Genomic DNA, 25,266 nt, shown 5'->3' on the forward strand with positions numbered 1-25,266 from the left:
CTATAAATCTCCAGCCACTTAATCCTCCCAACATCCTCACTCTTTCTCTTAAAGGGCCATGGTTTCCTACCATCTTTAACTGCCAAGGAGTACAGATTGGAAACAACAACCGCCTGATTATACAAGGAGGAACTGCCTTATCCACGAAGGGCGTGGCACCTGGGGGCGTGGATAGGGGCCCTCAGTGCAGCCCTCAAGGAAGAAGTTCAAAAGAAGGACCGCAAGAACCTGAAGCCTGGAGTGGGCCATAGGACTGGTATCATAATAGCAAGAATTGAAGCAGCTTCTCAACTGCCTCCTGGACTTGAGGCTGCTAGCCTAGACTTTCTCTGAGGGCCATCAAGCCTTCACCTGAATTGTCTTTGTGGCCCCAGGAGACAATAAATGTGGAATTTTAACCAAAGCACCATGAAGGAGGCTAAAGCTTCAGCCAGGGGCAGGAAGAGACATGGATGAGAGATGGGGGAGCTGACATCGAGGGAATGGGAGGCACTGTGGTTTCTCTGTGTGGCCAGAGTGGGATGCTGAGGGTTGTGGGTGGGCAATGTTGTGGCACACAAGGTCAGGGCCGTGTTGGCGGTGGGGGCAGGAAGGAATCCTGGCTCCTGGGGCAGCTCTAATCTCAGGGCAGAGCACTTCCTGTAGAGCAGGCAAGACCCCACCCTAAACCAAACCCTGAGGATACAGGCTAAGGTCCTGCCACCACCTTTTCTTCTGAGCTGTAGACACTTGGCAGTGGAGTCCTGGGGAGGGCGCTCTCCCTGGGAATTCTCAGACCCCAGCACATCTTTGCCCTGCATGATGCCCCTAGGCTCTCTCATAGGTCAGCCCCCATACTACCACCTCCCTCCCCCACATATATTCACGCACACATTGCTTCCATGGACACACTGGAAACCTTTGATTCTCAGCTGGTATTTGGGAGTGGACAGCAATGGCTCCATGAAGCTACACGCAGATGTGCCCCTCCCATGGAGCTGGACACCACTGGAGTATAGACCGCTCAGACGTGGCCACAGCACTGCCATCCAGGCTGGAGGGGCAGGGAAGGATTGCCTCTCATCTGGACCTAGACCCTGGTCCCCCTGTGCCACCATGCTTTTCTTCCCCACATCCTTGCCAGCTTTTGCTCCAGCCCACCCTCAGTCTCCCCACACCCAAGGTTTGGGGCCCATTTTGACATTTAACACTTGGTACGGCCCACACCACCCCTTGCATCTCTCCCGAGGTCTACATTCCCATTCCTTGAGGGGAACAGATGTGGGGAGGCTGTGGTGTCAGGAGAGACAATCAGAGTGGGGGAGGAAGCGGGAGTGCCGAGCATGGCTAGGGCACAGGAAGGGCCGGGCCATCCCATCGGGGAAGTAGGAGGGGGCTGAGGTGCCTGGAGGGAAGCGCCTGCTGCCCTGGGCTCAGAGCTACTAACCTAGCAGCACGCTGACTCCATAACGGTGCCCCAGAGTTACTTGGTTCAGCTGCAGCAGCATCGAGGCCGTGAGTTGGGGGGAAAAGGAGGGGGGGGGCTGGGGCTCCTTTGCTTTAACCCTAAATCCTGTGCCCCTGGCTTTTGCCTGAGCACCTCTGCAGTCTGGGTTTGAGGGTCGACATCAAACGAGTGGGGAGTCCCCTCACTGCCAGCTGGAAGAAGGCTGGGAGGCCCAGAGAGTACCTGGAAGGAGATGGGATTGCCGTGAGCTTGGGAGGTCTGGGAGCAAGTGGCGTGGTCCTGGTGAGAAGGGCACAGTTGGGGCTGGTCTGGGCCTCAGACAGTAACTCACCCTGGCCCTCCTCAGCCCCAGGGGTCCACCCCCAGGCAGTGTGGCGCAGGGCCTGGCGAGACCATGGCCCGCCTCTTCAGTCCACGGCAGCCCCCCAGCGAAGACCTCTTCTACGAGACCTACTACAGCTTGAGCCAGCAGTACCCACTGCTGCTGCTGCTGCTGCTGATCGTGCTCTTGGGGCTCCTGGCGCTGCTCCCTGTGGCCTGGGCAAGTGGCAGGGTGAGCAGGGGAGCGGAGGAGGGCTCTGGTGCAGGTGTCCTTGAGGACTTCGGGACAGGCACTGCCTCCAGGGCATTTTCAGGGTTGGGATTAGTGGGTCTTCTTTTCGATGTGTTTTCTTTGCTGGGACCCGGGAAGCAAGTGCTGGACCTTGCTAAGAGCTGCAGTGACCCTGCACAAGTCACTGCCTCTCAGGGCACAGTTCTGGGTCTATGCAAGAAGACAGCTGGCCCCTCGATGCTTCTAATTTTTCTGTGGGTCTGACCAATCTTACCCGTGCCTGTGATCCGCTGGTCCTAGGATTAATCCAACGCCGGGTTTTCCGATTTTCCAGGGGGGAAATTACACTGGGCCCCATGGGAATCTGTTTCCTGGTTTTCTTTCCCTCTTCGGGGGCTGTGCCACAGTTGTACCCACAGACTCCCAGAAAGCACTTTCCATCCTGCTCTCATTTAGTCCCCAGATAACCTATTTCCAGTTTCTTTTGTGGGGGAAAAGGGCTCTTCAGTTCCATTTCTGGAAATATCCTGCTACATGTTTTCTTTCCACATTTCGGAGGCAAGGTGGGAAACCCACTGGATGAGACCAATGGTCCTCCTCCAAGTCCAGGAAGAGGTGGGGACAAACGGTGGAGCCTGGGAACGGGGTGGTGTTTCTGCGCCTTGAGGAATGGGGAGATCCAGCTCCTAAGCAGGCAAGGGAGTTTCTCGGTGTCCCCCTGCCAAAGCACTGGGAGGTGGGGACAGGTTGAAACTCCAAGTCTCAGGCCCCTGGCAGGGAATTTCCCAAGCCAGTTGGCCTGATTGGATACACTCATGCTAAGTCCCTCTGTGAGCTAGAATTTTTCACTTCCTTTGGGATTCCAGGGGTGGGGTGGGGGTGGGAGGGGTGCTACAGTTCCTATCTGACAGATGAAAAACCTGAGGCTCGGAAAGGACATAGATTCACAAGCAGCCAATATGAGGTTGGAGCAAGGTCTTCTGGGTACATGGTCCAGGTTCCGTCGCCCTGCAGTATGCAAGTGAGATAGTGAGTTGAATCACAAGAGACTGCTGGCTCTGTTGATTAAAAACAGATTATTCGCATTTTCGTGTATTTCAATCTAATGTGAAAGACAAGTGGAGGCGCTTTGCTCACTGCTGTCTGCTCCTCCTCTTCTTGGATAAGCTCCCCAAACCCCACATTCCAATCTTGCCTCATGTTCCCCCTCCCCACCAGGAGCTGGCCGCAGACCCAGCCTTCCTGACCACTGTGCTGTGCGCTCTGGGTGGCTTCTCACTGCTGCTGGTCCTGGCTTCCCGGGAGCAGCGACTGCAGCGCTGGACGCGTCCCCTGTCAGGCCTCGTGTGGGCAGCACTGCTTGCACTAGGCCACAGCTTCCTGTTCACTGGGGGCGTGGTGAGCGCCTGGGACCAGGTGAGCAGGTGGAGCAGGGCAATGGGGGTTCCTAGGCCTCAAACATGCACCCAGGCCTGGAGGAGCAGCATAAGCTTGCAACTTCCCGTGCCTCTCTCCCCTAGGTGTCCTTTTTCCTTTTTGTCATCTTCACTGTGTATGCCATGTTGCCCTTGGACATGCGGGACGCCATCACCGCGGGTGTCACCTCCTCACTCTCACACTTGCTGGTCCTTGGGCTGTATCTTGGGCCTCAGCCCGACTCTCGGCCGGCGCTGCTGCCACAGGTGAGCACACAGGAAGCACAGGCTGCATCCGGGGCTGGCTCTGCTGGGCGCTGCTTGCTTCCTCTGGGCGTTCACCAGCTGTTTTGTTGAGCTGACTCCATGGCAGGGCTCAGGGTTGAAACAGACTTGGCGGAGCTGGTCCACAGTGCCAGCGCGATGCCTGCAAACGCCAGAAGAGGGCTCTGGCCCCCAGGGAAGGGAGTTCGCCAGGGGACCAGGGTGATGGGGACAGATGTGGATAACAGAACCTTCACAGAGAATGTAAAAATTAGAGCTTGAGTAGTTTCCTGCTGCCGCGTGGGCGGGGATGGTGGAGAGGTATTCTGGCAGAAGGGTTCTAGGCCTAAGAGGCTATGTTGGTGCAGCAACCAAGGGTCTGGATGGGGTGGCGGGGTGAGGGAGAAGAGCCCCCTACAGACTCCACAATGCGGCACCCGTTGCCTCGAAATACTCTTAACTGTAGAGTCCTCCCTGCCATCTCGGTTAGCCCCCCGCCCCCACCCCGGGGTGCCGCGTTGCCTGAGACTGACGCTCCCCGCAGCTGGCTGCAAACGCGGTGCTGTTCCTGTGCGGGAACGCGGCCGGAGCCTATCACAAGGCGCTGATGGAGCGCGCGCTGCGCGCCACGTTCCGGGAGGCGCTTAGTTCCCTGCACTCGCGGCGGAGACTGGACACCGAGAAGAAGCATCAGGTTCTCCGGGCCAGGAGGCCGAGCGGGACTGGGGCTCGGAGAGGGGAGTTGTTTGGGTCACACAACCGAGCTCCGGAGACTGAATGACTTTAGGCGGGTCACTTGACCTGTTTCTTCCTTTATAAAATACAGCTATTGTCTGCCTTGGAAGGCTGCTGTGAGGTTCAAAAAACCTGAATCTTGTGAAAGCACTTTAGAGCTTTATGATATTAAACGAAGGGCTCTAATTCCTGTGTTGGTGCTGGAAGTTTAATCCCTAACATCGATCAGTGCAGGGCAGAGCTGGAGCCGGGCTGTGGGCGGTGGGAAGGACCTGGGCCATGGCTCTGGTGAACACCTCTGGGGCTGGGGGAGTCTGTGGGCTCCTAGGAGTTTGAGGGGGTGGGGTTCCTGGCTTTAGGGAGTGGGGTGAGGGTTGGTGCTCATAGTTGCCTCCCTCAGGAACACCTTCTCTTGTCCATCCTTCCTGCCTACCTGGCCCGAGAGATGAAGGAGGAGATCATGGCACGGCTGCAGGCTGGACAGGGGTCACGGCCAGAGAGCACCAACAACTTTCACAGCCTCTATGTCAAGAGGCACCAGGGAGTCAGGTATGAAGGATGGCCAGAGGGGAGGGGGTGTGGGCTGAGACCCCAGCCCCACTGATGCTGTCTCCCCTGCCCAGCGTGCTGTATGCTGACATCGTGGGCTTCACGAGACTGGCCAGTGAGTGCTCCCCTAAGGAGTTGGTGCTTATGCTCAACGAGCTCTTTGGCAAGTTCGACCAAATCGCCAAGGTCAGAGGGGGCTTCCTTCCCCACCTTCAAACTCCCCACCCTGGAGAGACCCTGCCAGGGAAAGTCCTGCCTTATAAGATCCCTGTCCCACTTCCAAGCTCACGTGGGCTCCCAGATACTCCACTGCAGTAGGAAACCCTCTCAAACATCCCCAGGTATGGAACTACTCACGGCACACCTCAGACTTGGAGGGATCTTTCAACATCCTCACAGATGTCCCAAACACAACACCCCCGAACAGGCTCTGAGTCCCAGCACAGGTGTCTCTGGACACCACAACCAAATCTAGATGGATTTTTCTGATGCACTAATGTTAGGAGGCCCTTCCAAGGGAAATCTCTGCCCTCTGCATCCTCAGCTTAGCTACCTTGTCAGTCCCCAGGGATGCCCCCAAGGAATTTAATCTTGGGTGTCCTCCCAAAAAAAACCCTCAATCCTGAGATGACTTTCATATGCTCAAATCTGGATACACCCTACATGTGCCAAAGCTGGAGAGATTCACAAACATCCCAACTCTTCAGATGCCCTTCTGAGAAAGACAGCCACATACAAAACCTCAGCCAGCCCCATATCAAGCTGAGGGAGGCCCTAGATCTGATCTCGACACTCTCAACCTCAGAAGTTCTTCAGGGCTACCACATTTGCTCCCACTTGTCCCAGCTCCTTCCTGCCTCTTCTGGCTGCTAACCAGCTGCCGCCACCCCCTGCACACCCTTCCCCTAGGAGCACGAATGCATGCGGATCAAGATCCTAGGAGACTGTTACTACTGTGTCTCCGGCCTGCCGCTCTCACTGCCTGACCACGCCATCAACTGTGTGCGCATGGGGCTGGACATGTGCCGGGCCATCAGGTCAGCTGGGGGGGGCAGGATGGATGTGCAGAGGAGCAGGCAGGATGGTGGAAGTCCTCCTGGAAAGAGGGAGGGGTACAGTACACCATGGGTAGGGCTGAAGTCAGCATTCAGACTGTTCTCTACACATCTCGCTCAGGAAACTTCGGGCAGCCACAGGCGTGGATATCAACATGCGTGTGGGCGTGCACTCAGGCAGCGTGCTCTGCGGGGTCATCGGGCTACAGAAATGGCAGTATGATGTCTGGTCCCATGACGTCACTCTGGCCAACCACATGGAGGCGAGTGGAGTGCCAGGGTGAGAGCTGGGGCTCCAGGAGGCTATAGCGAAAGACCCATCAGGCCTCCCACATGCCTGGTTTTTATAGTTCTTTAAAATGAGCATGTTCTCAAGTGGGGCTCAGGGAGATCCTGGGGACAGGAAGGGGAGCTGGGAGACACCTCCTGTAGCACAGGATCTTGCTGGAAGTCAGACCTCCAGGAATGATCCTCGAAAGAAATGAGAAATTTGGAATCCCTCCCTCCTGACTCCCCTTGCCCTCTTCTTCCAGACGAGTACATATCACAGGGGCTACGCTGGCCCTGCTGGCCGGGGCTTATGCTGTGGAGGATGCAGCCATGGAACACCGGGACCCATACCTTCGGGAGCTAGGGGAGCCGACCTACCTGGTCATCGACCCCTGGGTAAGAACCCAGCCTGGACCCCATGACCTGGCCCACCCCGACATCCACAGCCAATGAGCCTGATCTCGTCCATGCCAGAGATTGAGCTCCTGGGTCCTGATGTGTGTATCACGAGGGAGGGGACACAAGCCTTAAAGGAGTGTGGGGAGAATGGGGAAGTCAAGTCAACGTGATCTTGACTCTCAGCCCTCATATGGCCCAGGCTGCAGAGGAGGACGAGAAGGGTACTGCAGGAGGGTTGCTGTCCTCTCTTGAGGGCTCCAAGATGCGTCCATCACTGCTGATGACCCGCTACCTGGAGTCCTGGGGTGCAGCCAAGCCTTTCGCCCACCTGAGCCACGTAGAGAGCCCTGTGTCCACATCTACCCCTCTCCCGGTACGTGCACCTCCTTCATGAGCCCAGCACTTAACATCAACCCACCCCCGTGGCCCACTTCCAGCCCTTCCTGCCCCCTCCACCAGTGAGTCACTTGATGACATCCCAAGGTCCTGAACTGTCTGGTCACCCCAGTCACTGGTTCAGGACCTTCCTTGCCCTTCTTTCCAGAGAAAGGACAAAGATGACTTCCCTCTGAGCTGAGTTCAGAGAAGACTCAAGACCCCATAGACTCCGTGCCCATTGCTCCCCGGCCTCCATTCAGGAAGCCCTTCCCCTGGAACCATACTCCCTCCTAACTCTGAGGCCCATGCTACACACCCCTTCTCGCCAGGAAATGGGTCTGTTTAGCTCAGACCGCACGCTCTCTTCTTCAGTCCCTACTGGGACCAGGACAGTGGGGGCCAATCACTCGTTGCCCCCACTCTCCAGCACTTGTACACAGATAAGATGAAGTGAAAGTGAAAATCTCTCATGGGCTTGAAGAAGGAAGTAACAATGAGTGGGCAGCATTGGGGAGAGGACAGGGAGACTGGCCTACCCCTTGTCTGGAGAAAGCTAGGGCAGGATGTTACTGATCTATGCAAAACACTTCAACGTAATGAGTGATTCATCATCTGCCGGGAAAGCCTGCATCTCCCCCACAGGCTCTTGGTACTTGATGACGAGTGGCCTGAACCCCCTCATGCAGGGACCCAGGCCATGTCCCTAAAGGCTTGCCCTGGGATTCGATTCCTCAGCCTCTTCTTCTCCATTGTACCCCATCTTCCCGAAAACTGTTCAGCATTCCTAGCCACTTGTCCACAGATCTTCCCAGAATCTTCTCAGCAAGGTAGACCTGCTTGGATTTATGGGGTGACTCCAGAGTACCCTTTCTGTGTCCCATCCCCCCTCCTCTCCCATCCAACAGGAAAGCAGACCAGAGATCAGTGAGCAGTGGGGTGCGGGGAGGGGTGGAGGACCTTGGCAGCAATGGCTCAGTGGCTGAGTGCCTCAGCGTGGGGAAGGGGAGAGGTCAGAATGCTATGCTGGCAGGATGGAGAGGAAGGAAGGACCCAAGACCCAGTGACTATTGCAGGATGAGGCCGCCTGCTGGGGGTAGGAGAGAAGGGGGCTTGCCCAGGGGCTGTAAGACGGTGTTGAGTGCAGTCCTCATCCATCATGGTGGGGATGCCTCCTCAGAACCCTGCCAGATCTCCCTAAATCCTTCACTGTCATGCAGGCTGATAAGTGTTAGGGCAGAGTGGCAACCCCTTATTCTAAGGTATCTTTCAATGCGGGACCACACCAGCCCAGAAACTCCTTTCTCAGTTCCTGACGTTCCAGGGTCTCATTTAAATGTTAGGGATCCTGAGAATCACACTTGGATTACTATTAAACAGTGTGGAACTGTGGGGTGACTGGGCAGTGTTTGTGTGGTGGCTACCATCCATCCATATCTATTCCTTCTACAATCTTTCATTACCTACTATGTAGCATGCACTAGGGTAGTTCTTGAAAAGACAGAAATGAATGAGATAGTTCCCCGCCTTTAAATAATTTATAGGCATAGGCGTGGGCAGGAGGTAGTTTGATAAAAGTTAGACTCAGGTGTAGATGTATAGATGGTTCCATGCCTAAAACATCTCTCAATCACTCTGTCTCTCCCTCTCTGCTCCTCTCACGTACACAGGGTTTTGGTTTGTGGGCCAAGCCCACAGGGTGGCCCTGCTGTGACCTGTTTTCTTCACGTGAGCCAGGGGAGTGGGGAAAAATGATCACCCTACATCTTGCCACAGGTCGTGGCTGTGGCACTTCACCTCCTTCCTTGGTACTCATCCTCAGTTGCAGGCTGAATCTCACATCTCTGCACACATTGCATATTCCTTTTGGTGCAGAAGAGAATGACCTCAACCAGGTTTCTCTTCCTCTTCCCCATTGTTTTCCATTTTTGGTTCTCTCCCCTACCACCTCCCAGCTCAGCCTGATCATCATGAAAGGGCAGAGGAGATTCAAAGTGTTCTGCATTGCCATTCCAGTTTCAACCAACAGGGATTTTTTTGGCATGGGGTTATGGGCAAGTCACTGCCTTTGGAATCTGTTGCAGCCCTTAGGGAAGATGAGACACAAGAAATCACAGCCATCAAGCCTACAGAAGATCCAGGGTTGCCTCTTAAGTGATAGAAACTATGAGGAAATCAGAGGGCATAGAGATTCTCAGAGTCTGAAAGGCCAGAAAGAAGCTTGAAGAAATAAATGTGGTTTGTGGGCAGGTGGGATTTGGTAGAGATGGAAATGGAGAGAGAAATGGTGATGTGTATATAGAGAGATAAAGATAAAGATAGAAAGGGAGAGAGAGAGAGTTGAGTCAGATGCTCAAGTCAAGGCCCGTGCAAATTTGAAATGCCTCGCTGCAGAGAGGCTCCACCATGGTGAAGGATGCTCACTGTCTTTCATCTTCCTCCATCCCTGTGTTCTCCGTGCAGGAGAAGGCCCTGTCTTCCTTCAGCCCCCAGTGGAGCCTGGACCGGTGAGGTGGTCTGAGCAAATTTGAGTGGGATTGTCCCTGCGACCAACTTCCATCCTCCCTCAGGGGCTGCTCCTGCTTTGCCCAAATGCTTTTGAGGGTCTTCCTGGTGACAGGCTGGGCTCTCACTGTGCAGGAGCCGTACCATGAGGGGACCTGATGAGGAATTAGACACTGGGGATGCCAAGTTCTTCCAGGTCATCGAACAGCTCAATTCTCAGAAGTATGGAGATCTGAAGAGGGCTGGGAGGGCTGGAGGCCAGGGCTCGGGTGGTAGAGGAGGGACAGTGCTTCCTCTGCCCAGAAATGAAGGGAAAACCTTCCCAGCTCTAGCCTTTCCACTCACCTGACCACGCCCCACCCCCCACCCCCCGCCCCTTCCTCTTCCGGGCTTACTGCCCCCCACCTCCCATCAGACAATGGAAACAGTCAAAGGACTTCAATCCACTGACACTGTACTTCAGAGAGAAGGAGATGGAGAAAGAGGTAGGCTGGGAGATGGCACCAGAGGACTTCCCAACCTCAGTTTCTCTGCCTTGGGGAGGGGCAGGCCCTGTGGTCCCACCTCCCTTTCCCAGTTCTGGGCAGTTTGTGACCTTGAAGGGGTGAAGGGCTCGTACTAGTCCTTTGGATTTCTGGTTGGTGATGAGAGGAAGGAGGACAGCTCCTTGGAGAACCGGTAGGGGCTTCCTGGGTCAGAACTGGAGGGTGGGACAGTGAGTCTGGGGCCCACTCCTTGCTCAGGATTGACACCTTCAAGGTGATGGGCAGCACTGGTGCTGACCCCTCCCCATCCCTTGCAGTATCGGCTCTCTGCACTCCCCGCCTTCAAATACTATGCAGCCTGCACCTTCCTGGTTTTTCTCTCCAACTTCATTATCCAGATGCTGGTGACAAACAGGTGAGCGACCCCTAGACAAAGGAAGCCCTGATTCTCCAAAAGAGATCCCCTGGCTCTTCCAGACCCCTAACCCACACTTTCTTCCCTTACTCACTTCCCCTCGGCTCAGGGCACTGAACCACAGAGGAAATGGAAATACTTGTCGTGGGGAACCAGTAATCCTAGCCCTCATCTCATTGTCTTACGTCCTGTGCACTTTCTGCATACCCCCAAGCATTTTCACGTGTCTATCTCCCTGTTCTAACAACAGTCCCACGAGATTTGGATTTCTTTTGTTTCCATTAAGAAATCCAAATCTCACAGCATATGAGCTTAGAGAGTAGGTCCCCACTCCTAGTTCGCTGCTAGGAAGGGTGAGGACTCATTCAGAACTCAGCCAGGTGAAAGAACTTTGGCCCAAAAGCCCAGAGACCAGTCTGATGCAGCCTCGGCCACTCTCATGAGCCCCCGTCCCTTCAGAAATTGTCCCTGGGTTATCCCAGTACTGTCCAAGACCCTGCAGCTTTCCCAGGTCATCAGTATGTAATGTCTTTCATCTGCCCAGGCTTCAGCAGCAGCCAGTTCAGATCCCCAGGACCACTTTTCCCTGTGTCCCCCACCCAGACTGCACACAGAAAGCCTGTTCTGGCTCTTCAAGGCCTCATTCTTGTCTCTCTGTAGGCCTCCAGCTCTGACCATCACCTATGGCATCACCTTCCTCCTCTTCTTCCTCCTCCTCTTCGTCTGCTTCTCAGAGCACCTGATGGTGAGGTGGGCTTAGGGGCAGAGTGGTGAGCTGGGGCCCCCGACCATGACCTGGCCTGTAGTGGGTGCTCCAGCTGCATGGCTAAGATTCGCATGCTCCTTCCACAGAAGTGTGTCTTGAAAGGCCCCAAGATGCTGCACTGGCTACCCACCCTGTCTGTCCTGGTGGCCACACGGCCAGGACTGCGAGTGGCTCTGGGCACCGCTACCATCCTGCTCGTCTTCGTCATGGCCATTACCAGTCTGGTGAGAGAGAAGGGGCCCTATGCACCCCCATCAGGCCATGCTGGACCTTCCAGATGCTGAAAGAGGACCCTTGGATTTGGGAGAACAGCTGGACTAAGGCCAGGGGATACTGGAAATGTTGGACAAGTATAAATGAAAATTACAGTCATGCACAGCCTACCACCTGGGCATAATTATCATTAATAACACTTTGGTGGACATCCTTCCTATCTTTTTTTCTATGTAGGCAGCTTTCCTTACTTACCTTGAAAATGAAAATAGTATTAGTCACTCAGTTGTGTCCAACTCTCTGTGACCCCATGGACTATAGCCTGCTAGGCTCCTCTATCCATGGGATTCTCCTGGCAAGAATACTGAAGTGGGTTGCCATTCCTTTCTCTAGAGGATCTTCCCAACCCAGGGATTGAACCTGGGTCTCCCAAATTGCAGGCAGTCTCTTTACCGTCTGAGCCACCAGGGAAGCCCTACCTTACACAATTATGATTTTGAAAGCTGAGTTTGGCAGGTTTTTTAGAACTTAGAATCATTCCTAGAATTCTATCCCTGAAAAACACTTTAGGAATCATCCCCCAACCAAGTTACAAAACCAGAAGCTGAGGCCCAGAGAGATTATGTGGTTGGCAAAAGATCACACAGTGATCTTGGATCGTGGATCTTTTGATCCATGACGGTGCTCATGACACCCACTCCCCCAATCCCTGCTCACTCCCAGCAAGGACCCCAGCACCGAGACTCCCTCACCAACCAGGGAGGATAGCAAGATCTGCCACTTTGGCAGAGTCTGGCCCCGACTCACCCTTGGGTCAGCTGAAACCCAGATGAAGTCACCATCATGCCCAAGCAGCTGCCTGCTGCCTCAGCTCCTTGTCTCCCGCAGGTCTTCTTACCAGCAACATCAGCCTGCCCTTTTCAGGCTCCCAATATGTCCTCCATGGCTTCCAACCTCTCCTGGGAGCTCCCTGGGTCCCTGCCTCTCATCAGCATCCCAGTGAGTGTCCCCCACAGCCCTGAACGTCCCTCCCCCACTCCATCCTGCGGACAGGGACAGACACAAGTCCCACTCGGTGTGTGTTTGTGTGGCTGTCACCTCTGCCCCTCCTTGATGGGACAGGAGCCCTGGGGTGTCCCTCGCCCCTGCCCGTGGGACAGGCCCCACCTCCTGACCGCCCTGCCTGGCCCCACAGTACTCCATGCACTGCTGCGTGTTGGGCTTCCTCTCCTGCTCCCTCTTCCTGCACATGAGCTTTGAGCTGAAGCTGCTGCTGCTCCTGCTGTGGCTGACGGCCTCCTGCTCCATCTTCCTGCACTCCCACGCCTGGTTGTCCGACTGCCTCATCGCCCGCCTCTACCTGGGCACCTTGGACTCCAGGTGCGCATGGCCGCTGCACAGAGGGGCCCAGGCTGGGATGGGACAGAGCAGAACTGTCCGCATCTCTCTGCCTGAACCACCCACAGGGCAAAGAGAGAGGGAGGCAGAGGGTTACATGGGAGCCGGTGCAGGAAGTGATAGGGAAGCCATGGGACAACGCTTATCTGTGGCCTCCTCAGGCCAGGGGTGCTGAAGGAGCCCAAACTGATGGGAGCAGTCTCCTTCTTCATCTTCTTCTTCACCCTCCTAGTCCTGGCTCGGCAGGTAAGTCTCCCAGCTCACCACTCCAGGGCCTCCCTAGGAAGGGTGAGGCAGGGTCCCCATATATGTGACTTAGTCCCTCTCACCCTTTCCCTTAATTTCACATTTCCAGGGGCGAACCCAAATGGTCTGTCCATTGGCAGCTTAAAGTGAAATTTCCTGCTCCCTTTCTTCTTCTTTGCTCCCTAAGGGGTGTGCCCTTAAATCCTCCCCTCCACCCCTCTCTCCCACCCCAATCTAGGAAAATCATGTTTAAGAAAAAATCCTCCACCCCTACTGCCCTCCCTCATTTGAATCTAGATTTGAGGCAGTCTCCCTGGGCAGAGTTGCACCTTAAGCTTTTCTCTAAACTGGGGGTATGGTGTGGTTTTAAGCATCATGTGTGAGGGGTGAATGCTCAGAAGCCGGGCCCTCCTGTACCGTGCCTCCCCATGGCCCGCTGTGACCCTCCACAGAACGAATATTACTGCCGCCTGGACTTTCTGTGGAAGAAGAAGCTGAGGCAAGAGCAGGAGGAGACAGAGACAATGGAGAACCTGACTCGGCTGCTCTTGGAGAACGTGCTCCCTGCGCACGTGGCCCCCCAGTTCATTGGTCAGAATCGGCGCAATGAGGTGACTCCCCATCCCCAGCTCCTGAGCCCCAGAGGACGAGAGCCTTGGCTTGGCCCATCTTGTCTGGACTCCTGCCTGACGGGTTGGGCAGCCACCCAAGCCCCCATGCCTGTCAGGGGCCTCCGTTTTCACAAGTTCTTAGGCTCTGTCTTTGGTGAGCACAGTCTCTGCCTCCCAAGGTCTTACTGGGAAGGAGTGTTCTCTCTGATGGCTGCTCCCTACCCTTCAAAAGCCTCATGGAGTGTCAGTGGGAACTGTGTGAAGGACATAGTCCTCCCATCCCTCTACCCCTTCACTGTCCACTTTGGTAGCCATTAGCCCCAGTGTGGCCATTCTTTAAAATAGAAGATTCAGTTCCTTGGTCACGCTGGCCCCGTTTCAAGTGTTCCACAGCTGCTTTGGCCAGTGGCCACCATATAGAGCAGCGCAGCCAACAGAACATTTCCATCACCACAGAAACTTCCGCTGGGTGATGCTGCTCTAGACTCTTCTTTTCCCTACTATTGCTTTTTTTTTTTTTTTTAGTTTGAATAGCAAAATTTATTTCTCAGAGTTCTGGAGGCTATTAGTGCTTCATTTTATCTTCCAAAGTGTAGCTATCTTTGTAAGCTGACTTAACACTTTTCAGCAATAAGATATAAAGATAATTCCCATGGATATGATCCTAGTTCCAAAAGAGACTCCCTTCACGTTGCCGTGAGGTGATCTTGACTCCGAACTTCTCTCTTTCCTGGAATCACAGTGAGACCCAATCTTTAACTCCTGCGTCACATCCCTGGAGCAACCTGACCCTACCCCTCTGCTTCCTTCCTGATCTTTCTTAAACTGAGGGGGAGGAGTGTGGACACAGGGAGGAGGAGCCATACAGACCCAGAAGGGGGAAGAACAGGGCATAGCCCCTCATGGCAGCCCCCTGGCCCCCCCAGGACCTCTACCACCAGTCCTATGAGTGTGTGTGTGTCCTCTTCGCCTCGGTCCCAGACTTCAAGGAGTTCTACTCTGAATCCAGCATCAACCATGAGGGGCTAGAGTGTCTGCGGCTGCTCAATGAGATAATCGCTGATTTTGATGAGGTGACAGCTCCAAGGGTCACCCCCAGACCCTATGTCCTGGATTCTAGAATTTCCCACCAGGCCCTCCTTCCACTTCACTCTCCTGGCCGGGAGGACCATCCTCCCCTCCCCAGCCCTCCGGCTCCTCCTCTGATCCCCCAGCTCTGCCCTCCCCAACAACTCTGCTCACTGCGACTCTCGCCGTGCCACCATCCCTGACCCCACAACTGGTCCTTTAGCTTCCAAAAGCCTGGGGCTGGGCTTCTGGGAGAGAGCCAGAGAGACTGGGGACACAGCCTCCTTTCTGTACAGCTGCTCTCCAAGCCCAAGTTCAGTGGGGTGGAGAAGATCAAAACTATCTGCAGCACCTACATGGCAGCTACCGGCTTGAACGCCACCTCTGGACAGGATGCACAGCAGGTACCACGTATCCCTTCCTTACCTGCTGACCCTCTTCTGGGCTCTCCTTGGTGGGCCCATAAGTGGGCCTTATCCCTGTGCCTTCATTGACCCGTCCTGGTGGGCTGGCCCTTTGCCAGGATGCTGAGCAAAGCTGCGGCCACCTTGGCACCATGGTAGAGTTTGCTGTGGCCCTTGGGTCTAAGCTGGATGTCATCAACAAGCACTCATTCAACAACTTTCGCTTGCGTGTAGGTGAGGACCCTCCCTTCCTGGGGCAGTTTGGGACTTCATTCTCAGCTTCCCAAGCTCTCCCTCCCCCAAGTCCTTTGTTAGCTGCTCCCCAGCTCATCCCGGGAAACCCCTGCAGACTCACCCCTTGGGATGGAGCATGAAGCTAGAAGGCCCATACACTTCCTTCCCTAAGCAGCACTCCTCTGGCCTGTCCTTTCCTCCAAGGCCCCCAGCCCCTTCAGTCTAGTTCCCTGAGCTTTCTTCCCCACTCTCCTTCTTCAAAATTCCCCCTCAGGGCCCCTCTTTACCACACCTCTTGTCAGGGTTAAACCACGGACCTGTAGTGGCTGGAGTGATTGGGGCCCAGAAACCACAATATGACATCTGGGGCAACACGGTGAATGTGGCCAGCCGCATGGAGAGCACAGGTGTCCTGGGCAAGATTCAGGTGAGGGAGCCACTCAGAGGCGTGGGGGCAGGGGGACAGGGTTAAGGATACCCCCACATTCCCTCACCCCTTTCCAATTGCAGGTAACAGAAGAGACAGCCTGGGCCCTCCAGTCCTTAGGCTACACCTGCTACAGCCGGGGCATCATCAAGGTCAAAGGCAAAGGGCAGCTCTGCACCTACTTCTTGAACACAGATTTGACACGAACTGGACCTCCCTCAGCCACCCTAGGCTGAGAACCCATCCCCGTCCTCTCCATCTGTAAGCTCCTCAGTAAAGAGACTCTGGTATGTCTGGGTTAGAACTGATGTCAGGAGCTGCTAGTTTAGCTGAGGAGCATCTTCTCCTCGCCTCTCAGTAGGACTGCTTCTTCCCAGGCCACACTGAATATATGTGTGCAAGTGTGAGCATGAGTGTGTTAAAAAGGAGTGATTTTTTTCTCACAAGCTCAGCAAAAGGACTGCCTCTGCTTCCCTGCCTGCCTGCCAACCTGATTCCAGTATTGGGTACCCTTGGAAGTAGAATTTTATCCACATGACTCAAAACAAAGACTTGTCCTCTCCTGCTTCCCACCCACAAATACTGGAAAGAATCTCCAGGAAAATGTCATTTGATTTTTATTTACACAACAAACACTAAATAAGCACCTGTTATGTGCTCACTATGTAGCATAGGTAGGAGGCCTGGGATATAATCTATTAGGTCCCTCCTCATTTCAGCTGCTGTTCTCAAGCTGACCCACCATGCTTTCTAGCAAGGACATGTATACAGTTGGGGGTCTCCAGTTCTCAGGTCTCTCAGATTCTCCATTGCTTCCTTTTGCCTCCTGCCCAGATGCTGATATTACATAGGTCCTAAAGCATCCATGGCTCATTCCTGCTCACATTTTGGGGTCCATGAGAGGTATCTTGATGTGCAGAAGTTACACAAGGATTTTTGACTTTTCTCCTAGGTGTCTTTCTCTTTTTATGCAAGAGATTCAAAAAGTAAACTGCCGCTACCATCTTCTTAAAATGCTGTCAGAACACAGCCAGTCCAAGGCTCTCCAAGACAACAGTCTTCCCAAGTAAAGAATGACCCAACCTTTTCGCTTTTGCAAATCTTCATTTCCTAAGGGTGACCACATCACAGAGGGCCTTCAGCTCCAGCCTGTACCACAGCATTTTAGGGGCTGGCAAGATGCTGATGTGCAGAGTTCTAAGGAATAAGATCTGACGACTTGGCTCGCTGGTGAGACTGCCTCCAGAGAGAGAGGGAAAAGAGGCAATCCCCCAAGACATCTCCCATTGACAGGACAAAGAGTACTGGCAGGAGGTTGGAGTCCCGCTAACAAAGATCCCCACCCCAGCCCTCTGGGCAGACACCTCATAGCAGGTCTAAATGTTCTTCCTGTGCTGAGTCAGGGAGTCTGGAGTGATGGGCACGCCTGGGTGGTCCTCCTTGGCCAGCTCCTTCAGGGGTCTGCAGACCTGTGTTGTTCCAAGTATGATCTGCAGATCGCCTTCCTCAGAATGGGGGTGGGAAGGTCTGATTTCTCCGTCTGTGTCCCAGAACTGAAAAGGACAGGGGACTAAAGGACGTGCCACTCTGCTACTGAGAAGGAGCAACCAGGAGCACCCCAGTCTCCCGTCATGAACGCATCACACACACCCGGGGGGACCCAGTTTCAGACTTCAGTTTTAATTGTAAAGCTGCCTGTGGGGACCCGGTTCCCATTCAGCCCTGAGTTGTGCCCCTCCCCGCCTTCCGCTCCACTTTCCCACCAGCGTTCTCTTCCTCGGGGAAGGAGGGGGCTGGTCAAAAATTGGGTCAGGCCAGCGGGGAGGGCATTCCCCCAGGAGGAAAGCTATGGTCCTTGCACTGCAGCCACCCAGCAGGCCTAGTTGAGTTCGCTTCACTCGAGAGGGTTGGTGGAGGCAGTGAGGCTCTCGGCGGGGTCAGGCTCAGGAGAGGCGGGGGTGCCCCTCACTGTCTGGGCCAGGGTGCCCTTGCGACGGCTGCTGGACGTCTCGGAGCCGGTGCCCTCTAACAGCTTGGCGATGAAGCCCACGCCGGCTGAGCGCAACAGGCCGCCCCCGGCACACGCGTACAGCAGGGGGTTCACGCTGCTGCTCAGGAAGGCCAGCGTGATGAGCACGTGGCGGGCCAGGAGCAGCCGCCGACCCACCGGTCCGGAACCCAGGGCCTTGCCCGCTGCCGCGCGGAACCCCTCGGCCAGGTTCACCACGTGGTAGGGCAGCCAGAAGGCGGCGAAGGCCAGGATGATGAGCGCCACCAGGCGGCCGGTGCGGCGGCTGCGGCGGAAGCGCCGGGCCCGCAACCTGCGCCCGATGTCGCAGTAGCTGGCCACCACGACCAGGAAGGGCAGCAGAAAGCCGGTGATCACCTCGAAGAACAGATGGAAGGCCCGATGTCTTTCGCTGGGGTACTTCAGGAAGCAGGTCAGGCTCCTATTGTTCAATCCCAAGTGCACCGTGCGGTACAAGAGGACGGGAGTGGCCAGCAGAACAGACATCACCCAGATGCCGGCCAGCACCCGCCAGGCGACTGCCTTGGTGCGCAGCTTCTGGGACACAAAGGGGAGGGCCACCGCCAGCGAGCGGTCCAGACTCATGGTCATGATAAGTAGGACGCTGGCATACATGCTGACTCCACAGATATAGTGGAACAGGCGGCAGCTGGACAATCCAAAAGTCCAGGTCCCTTGTGCCACAGAGTAGAGGAAAAAGGGGGCAGTGAGCAACACGGCCAAGTCGGCCAGGGCCAAGTGCAGCACCATCAGGGCAGTGACAGAGCGCTTCCGCAGCTTTGCCAGGATGCTCCACACTACAAAGCTGTTGCCAGGAAGCCCTACAGCCAGCGCCACTGACAGTACGATGATGACCAGCAGAGAGATGAAACTGACTCCTGATGAGGAGGGTGCTGCAGGAGATGTAGTGTTCATGGCTATAGCAAGGACCTGAAGAGTGAGGGTGACACGCACATGAAGGAAGGGTTTCCTGACACTCCCGATACACCTAGTCTGGGTACTCTCATCTGTCTTCAAGGTCAGCACCATCAGATGCTGCTCACCAGGGTATACTACCCTTATCATCACCCACTGACCTGTCTTAAGAGGATCTGGCTGAGTAGAAAGATTAATTTCCTAACTGTGCCACATACCCCCTTCCTGCCCATAGACCCAACTGCAAAATGTACAGCAACAGCAGAGGCAGTATTTCCAGACCTGTCAGCCTCCATACCTTAGGAGACCCTAAAATCCAGAACCAAAGTGGAGGCTTTTCTTAACAATGCTGTACCTCTCAAAAGGCTAGCTCCTTTCCCCTACCACCACCCGACCCCTGCCAGACCCTCAGCCCACTCAAGTGCCACTGCCCTCTTCCAATCACCTACCCACTCACCCCAGAGGTGCCCAGGCTCCACCAAGAACAACAGGGATGGGGAAGATTTCATGGACAGGAGACAAGACCAAGTCCTCTCAAGTTCCTTTACCACTGGTCAGCTTTCTTTGGAAGTCCTTTGGACCTTACAGCTGTGCTCCCTCCCCCCACCTCCCCTACTCCCAGGGTACTTACTTAAGGCTTTGCCGGGCACTGGTTGGAAGCTGGTGCCAATCCCAGGGTGAGGGCAGAATGGCGTAGCCTATCCCCAGATCCGAGCCGGTGCCAGGGGCCTGGCCTGGGGTCTGGGTGCTATCAGTTAAGTCAGCTAGAGAGGAAGTACCACAGAGCAGGGGAGGGAAGATGCATCTTCCTAAGGGTGGGGCCGAAACTCCTACCCGCTCCCTTCCCTAGGTGGGGTGGAATAGTCTTTGTGTTCCAGAGTCCAGTGGGGAGGAGGACTCCTCAGGGGTGGGGCCAGAAGAGAAGATCCCCGAAGGGGTAGTGAGAGAGGAAAGAGTGAGGGGGCGGGTAGGCTGCAGTGTGGCCTCAGATGCAGGTCTAGATTGAAGAATTGAACAGAATGATGAATTGTGTCATGCAGGAGAAGGGGGGAAGGAAGCCAGAGAGGGGAAATGGACTCAGACTGAGAGGTCAGAATGTTGAGTATCTTTATATCTTCTGTGAACGATGTAGATTTTCAGATTAATAGGAAATGTGGGCTGGGGCTGGGGCTCAGTTCTGGGCTTGGGTCAGGTGACGTCATGACTTAAAGAGGACAGCAGTCTGTCTTTGCCTTGGTTTCAAGCCATGACTGGGATTTGGTGGAGAGGACTCCCTTCCAGTACCCTCCATCCCTCCCCTCATTTAAAAGAACTACTTCCATTCTAGGTCCATCTCCTTTTTCTTTCGTAGAAGCCAAATGGTCTCTCTAGTATCACAGAGAATGACAATTTCTTCCCCTTCCTGAACCACTTGTCTTGCACTTGCCAATGTGGCTAAGCTGCCACATGAATTTGGACTTAAGATGTGGGCGCTGGGCAAGTAAGTCAGCACCACATCTTTCCTACTTTCCCACAGCTGACTTCTGTCCCACCTTAGACACAGAGGGAAAGCAGAGATGAGCACAAGAAGCAGACATGAGAGAGGGGGGAAACCAGGAATGTGGAAAGCGAAACAGCCCCCAAAAGGATCACTCTTCCCCCTCCCTGGAAGGAGGGCAGTCTCCTCTTCTTGACTCACCTGCAGAAGCTAAGAACCAAGAAGTCTAATTTTCAATCCAATAACTAGCCTTCCTGCTTCCCTTCCAACTCCACCCCTTCTTGGGAAATACGCGTAGTGGTGCTAATGGGTACGAGTGGAATGGTGGTCATTGAGGTCCCTTAACCTTTGTCGTGGCCCCAGCTTTCCTGCTTTGAGAAAAGCCAGAGCAGGACTTCCCTGTGGTTAAGAATCTGCCTGCCAATGCAGGGGACATGGATTCAATCTCTGCTCCAGGAAGATTCCACATGCCAAGGGGCAACTAAGCCCGTGTGCCACAATTCCTGAATCCGAGCTCTAGAGCCTTTGAGCCACAACGAGAGAAACTCACACACCATAACTAGCGAGTAGCCCCCACTCACCACGACTTGAGAAAGCCTGGGCACAGCTACGAAGACCCAGCACAGCAAAAAATAAGTAAATTAAATTCTTTTAAGAAATAAAAAAAGAGACGAGCCAGAGCAGAGTTGACCCAGCAGCTATCAGCTAGAGGATATGATGAAAACAAATGGGCTGAAACCGCAGCAGAAACTGGAGGCAGAGTTGAGGAAGAGCTTTCTGACCACAGCCGGCCTGTGGGATGGGGAATGTGTAACAGAAGTTAGGAAGCCTCTGCTCTGGTGTGGGAGGACAGGAAGAAAGCCATGAAGTCAGTGTTTGAGGGTAGAAGCTTCTGGCTCAGAGCTCTGGGGTCACCCAGAGGCCCCTTCTGACAGGAACTAGGTTGTCTTTGCCTCCTCTTCCACGTTGCTCCCCACCTCCATCTCTCTCTCCCATCTTTCTCCCTCTGCCCCAGACTAGACGCTCTAACCATACTTTCTGCCCGCCCAAGTCCAGAGCTCTGTCCAACCCCAGTTTTGGTGGCCCTGGCCTGACCCTGAGGACTGGATTTCCTCTAACTTGACTTCTGCCTGGGTGGTGTGAACAGTCACAAAAGCAGAACCTAGGGTGATGGTCGGTGTGACCACTCAGGTAATCAAGCATCTAAGTTTGTTAGAGACTCAGGGGTCTGGGACAAGAGACTTGCAGTGCTAAAACTGAGAAAGTCCTAGGCAAATGGGGATGAGCTGGTTACCCTAGTGACCACACGTGTGTGCACATGGACATCCCCTAAAAAGGACTCCATCCTACATTCCCAAACTCAAAAGTGTCAGGATCCAGAACAATTTTGAGACCTAGAGAGATTCCAAAAGATGGGAACCGAGAAGTATTGGGAAGCCAAGACTTGGCAGAGAGGAAAAAGAGAGAAAGGAGAAGTGGCATCTCCCTGAAAAATTCTTTCGTCTTCCAGATATCCACACCGTTCCTCATACCCCTCAACTCCAACCCCCAGAAGCCTCCTGGGTGAATGAGTGTCTGCCCCTGAGCTCCTTTTTTGAGTCAGGTGACCTTTTCAGGGAGAGTTACATTCAGAGAAGGTTAAGTCTCCGACTTCAAGGTCCCTCCCCCGCTGTTCCAACCACAAGACAGACAAGAAAACTTTCCTTCCAAACCCTACAGACTGACTTTCCCCTCCCAGAGCCAGTTTCCCATCCACTTAGCTCTAACAGACCCGGAGAGTAGATCTTATCACCATCCCTCTGCCAAGCACTCACACCTCTCCTTCCTCCTTCTCCTTTCATTTCCAGAGCGATTCTATGGGTTGGCTTGGGGGAACCAGGCCATCTGGGCTGGGGAGGACAGGGTAAGATTGAGGGCTTGCATTGCCCAGACTTGGCCTGACCCAGCAGTGAGCTAGGTGAACATGGGGTAGTTTCACTCAAGTAGGATGAACCACTGGAGGGAGCACTCTTAAGCCACCCTGTAATGTATTTCACACAATTTCACAGTATCTTTCACAATAGCTATTGGCAACAAGTTATCAGCTCTGGCACCGGGCACAAGCCAGCCTGCAGGTACGTGATACTCTTTAATACAGGCCATCACCACTCCCAGTCCTGGGAGGAACCTGGGCCTGCCCCAGATGTATAATAATTCTGCCCAGAGAGATCTCAACGCTAGCGGGAGAAGGATCCCCAAACCATCCAGAGTGGTTCCCTGAGTTCCAAGGGGGCGCTGGAAGGGAACAGGGAAGAGCCTGGTGATAGGGTTTGACGTCAAGGGTCCCAACCCTGACTATCCTTCTGCGCCCCGCCCCCAGGGTCTCCATTGCCGCCGGCCCGCCCCACCACTTTGAGCCGAGGGGTAGTTCGGAGCTCCAAGGTCCCCTCCCTAGAGCGGCCGCCCCCTCGGGCCTCTCCGGAGCCCTCAAAGAGCCGCATGAGGAAGCGGGGACCCGCCCGGGGCAGGAGATCCCCGGCGGTGAAGAGGTAGAGCACCGGGTTGACGCTGGAGCTGAAGAAGGCCAGAGCCGTAGTTCCGGCTCGCGCCGCCTGGCCCGCGCCGCCCAGCCTGGCGAAGGCCCCTTCGGGCGGAGCCAGCGCGGCGAGCGCCTGCAGCACGTTGACAGCGTGGTAGGGGGCCCAGAGCAGGCCGAAGGCCAGCACGATGGCGCCCACCAGCCGGCCCACCCGCGTCACGCGCCGCCCGGCGCCCCAGCGGACGCCCCGCAGCCGCGCCAGCGTCACGCCGTAGCAACCGAGCACCAGCCCGAAGGGCAGCACGAAGGCGGTCAGGGTCTCCAGGCTCAGGTGGGCAGCGGCGTGGGCGGCCGACGGGTGGCACAGCTGGCACACATGGTCCGCCCCGAGGTGACGGTAGACAGCCGCCGGGGTGGCGAGCACCAGGGCGGCCAGCCAGACGGCCAGCAGCAGGCGGCGGGCCAGGGCCGGGCTGCGTAGTCGGGGCGCCAGGAAGGGGCGCGTGACGGCGAGGCAGCGCTGCAGGCTGAGCAGGCCGGTGAGCAGCACGCTGGCGTACATGCTGAGCGCGCACACGTAGTACACGGCCTTGCAGCCCGCCTGGCCCAGGGGCCAGGCCTGCCGGGTCAGGAAGGCCACGAAGAGCGGCGTGAGCAGCAGCACGGCGCCGTCGGCCAGCGCCAGGTGCAGCACGAGCGTGGCCGCCAGGGGGCGCCCTCTCGCGGACCGCCAGCCGGCCAGGCTCCACACCACAAAGCCATTGCCCGGCAGCCCCAGCAGCGCCGCCAGCAGCAGGAAGGCTGTACCCGTGGCCCGCGAGGTCTTCCAGCTCAGCAGCGTCTCGTTCCCCGGAGGACGGTAGCAGACTGACATTCTTCTGTCCTTCCGGGAGGCTGGAAAGAGCCGTGGGGCGCATTCAGGTGGGGCAGAAGCCCACGTTCCGCCTGATGCTAGTGAGAAGGGACTGAGCGTCCCTCACTCCCCTGCAGCCTGCCTCTGTTCTGTCTGGGGGCCTCTGTCTCTACCCCCCACCAGAAACCCAGCCCCAGCTCAAACACTACTTCTTGTAACCCATGTCCCCTGCTCTCTGTCAGGCCACCTCCCCAGTCCTGACTCCCAGGCTGTCCCTGCCTCCACCTCCACTCTTCTCACCTGGCCTCTCCTTGGTCCGGCCCCATTCCCTATATGTATATACCGCAGGGCAAAAGTGAGTGGAGGGGAGTAAGGTCTAGTGGGCAGATCTACTTACCCAGCTGGGCGGGTGCAGGGTTGGGGGCTCTCCAGGGGCCTGGGGAAGCCCAAAGGCAAAGCGGCAGTGGGCAAGTTGCCTAAGTCTGTCCTGTGCCTGTCAGGTTGGCAGAGGGTGAGGCAGAAACAGGGAGGGACAAGGTGGGGCTCCTCTTGGGCCTTTCCAGGAGCCCTCCCTCACCCTGCTGCTTCCCATCACTAACTCGTCCAGGCATGTGAGAGCCCGCCTCCCACATGTGGGCTCCAGGAAACAGGATAGGCTGAGGGGGTGCAGATAAGGTTCCCTGGGTGTGTGGGTGAGTAGGGACACTGCTGGATCCTGCCCCTGGGTCCTGCCTCTGCGCTCATTTCCCCCCTGCAACACACACACACCCCCAGTTCTCAGCCCTCCCACCCTGCAGCTCTTACACTGTCAGGCATCCCTTGCCAGCTCTCAGCAGAGAAGGCAACCCAACTCCTCATTCCCATAGCTGCTGTATCTTTGCCTGTTTTCCGACTCCTGACACTGCTAAGCCCCACATTTCCTCAGCTTCCTACCTACCCCCTCTCACCTCCTGCCTTGGGCCCTGCCCCAGTCACTCCAGCCTCACGGCTCTCAGAGGACTATCAGTGACAGCTTTCAGTGTAAAGCATGGGGCTAAGTTCCCGGGGGGAGTGGGAGATGCACAGAGGTGTGACGGGCTTATAGGCTGCGTGAAGAGTTGTGACACACACCCATGAAGAGGCCACACTGCTGGGCTGCACCGGGATACGAGGTGAGGAAAAAGGAGAGGCTGCGGTGAGAGACACACTGGAAGGAAGCCGTCTCTGGGTGGCGACGTCAGGCAAAACTTAGGAAGGACATTTGGCAGATTGATAAAATTGAGGGAAGAAGGAAAAAGGCTTCTGCCTGTCAACAGCCAGAAAGGGGCTCCCTGGGAGCCAGGACACCAGTATTGTCTCAGTTTGGTTTTCCTCCCAGCAGAGCTTGAGTCGAGGGTGTGGATATAGGTAATCCTGTCTTTAGGCAGTCAGCTCGGGAAGCCAGAGTGAGAGCAAGGGAAGGGGAAGAGGGGAGCCAATAAGAGGGCGTTATTAAGTTCCTTCAGTGGGCTCCAGGAACCTCTGAGCACACAGAATACCTTCCGGAAAGACAGAAGGCAGATGTTTATGTCCAGCTCACCTTCCCCATTGTTTGAGGGTTGTCCTAGAGGCTTTAATGCCCTGACGCACACTTGCAGCCTGTCCTGTACAGCTTCAGACAA

General features: G+C 55.5%; 4 protein-coding genes across 11 annotated transcripts in view; 2 read left to right on the top strand and 2 right to left on the bottom strand.

Annotated features, from left to right (window-relative positions):
• Positions 1 to 413, top strand: part of RIPK3 (receptor interacting serine/threonine kinase 3) — a 33,208-nt gene extending 32,795 nt beyond the window's left edge. For 5 of the 6 annotated variants that reach the window (XM_027553192.1, XM_027553193.1, XM_027553194.1 and 2 more), the window contains one exon: positions 55 to 406. In XM_027553192.1, coding sequence (XP_027408993.1) covers positions 55 to 251 — 197 coding nt within the window. In that variant the 3' untranslated portion in view covers positions 252 to 406. Of the gene's footprint in view, positions 1 to 54 lie in introns of all 6 variants that reach the window. The other variant, XM_027553196.1, reaches the window with a different exon arrangement.
• A 935-nt stretch (positions 414 to 1,348) lies between these two features.
• ADCY4 (adenylate cyclase 4) lies at positions 1,349 to 16,923 on the top strand. Of its 3 annotated transcripts, none has more exons than XR_003513017.1 (27): positions 1,349 to 1,494; positions 1,794 to 2,000; positions 3,219 to 3,416; positions 3,521 to 3,682; positions 4,224 to 4,373; positions 4,815 to 4,963; positions 5,038 to 5,149; positions 5,873 to 6,000; positions 6,140 to 6,298; positions 6,552 to 6,684; positions 6,887 to 7,060; positions 9,526 to 9,569; positions 9,703 to 9,789; positions 9,983 to 10,052; positions 10,370 to 10,467; positions 11,128 to 11,212; positions 11,320 to 11,457; positions 12,335 to 12,445; positions 12,642 to 12,826; positions 13,006 to 13,090; positions 13,543 to 13,701; positions 14,628 to 14,774; positions 15,066 to 15,173; positions 15,293 to 15,407; positions 15,710 to 15,834; positions 15,918 to 16,121; positions 16,787 to 16,923. XR_003513017.1 is itself a non-coding variant. In XM_027553189.1 (27 exons), exons 2-26 carry the CDS (start codon positions 1,842 to 1,844, stop codon positions 16,068 to 16,070), a joined length of 3,234 nt encoding a protein of 1,077 aa, XP_027408990.1. In that variant the 5' UTR covers positions 1,349 to 1,494; positions 1,794 to 1,841; the 3' UTR covers positions 16,071 to 16,095; positions 16,787 to 16,923. The 3 variants fall into 3 exon arrangements, 2 of the variants coding, with proteins under 2 accessions (XP_027408990.1, XP_027408989.1); XM_027553189.1 differs by having other exon boundaries at positions 15,918 to 16,095; XM_027553188.1 differs by lacking the exon at positions 16,787 to 16,923 and having other exon boundaries at positions 15,918 to 16,247.
• A 570-nt stretch (positions 16,924 to 17,493) lies between these two features.
• On the bottom strand, positions 17,494 to 22,198 carry LTB4R (leukotriene B4 receptor). The gene is made up of 2 exons (XM_027553197.1): positions 19,410 to 22,198; positions 17,494 to 18,793 (listed from the first exon to the last, which is right to left on the bottom strand). Exon 2 carries the CDS (start codon positions 18,776 to 18,778, stop codon positions 17,729 to 17,731), a length of 1,050 nt encoding a protein of 349 aa, XP_027408998.1. The 5' UTR covers positions 18,779 to 18,793; positions 19,410 to 22,198; the 3' UTR covers positions 17,494 to 17,728.
• A 65-nt stretch (positions 22,199 to 22,263) lies between these two features.
• Positions 22,264 to 25,096, bottom strand: LTB4R2 (leukotriene B4 receptor 2). The gene is made up of 2 exons (XM_027553198.1): positions 24,024 to 25,096; positions 22,264 to 23,667 (listed from the first exon to the last, which is right to left on the bottom strand). Exon 2 carries the CDS (start codon positions 23,645 to 23,647, stop codon positions 22,571 to 22,573), a length of 1,077 nt encoding a protein of 358 aa, XP_027408999.1. The 5' UTR covers positions 23,648 to 23,667; positions 24,024 to 25,096; the 3' UTR covers positions 22,264 to 22,570.
• Positions 25,097 to 25,266: the final 170 nt, after the last annotated feature.

This window comes from Bos indicus x Bos taurus, chromosome 10 (genome assembly GCF_003369695.1).
Source record: "Bos indicus x Bos taurus breed Angus x Brahman F1 hybrid chromosome 10, Bos_hybrid_MaternalHap_v2.0, whole genome shotgun sequence".
Classification (NCBI taxonomy): Eukaryota; Metazoa; Chordata; class Mammalia; order Artiodactyla; family Bovidae; genus Bos; species Bos indicus x Bos taurus.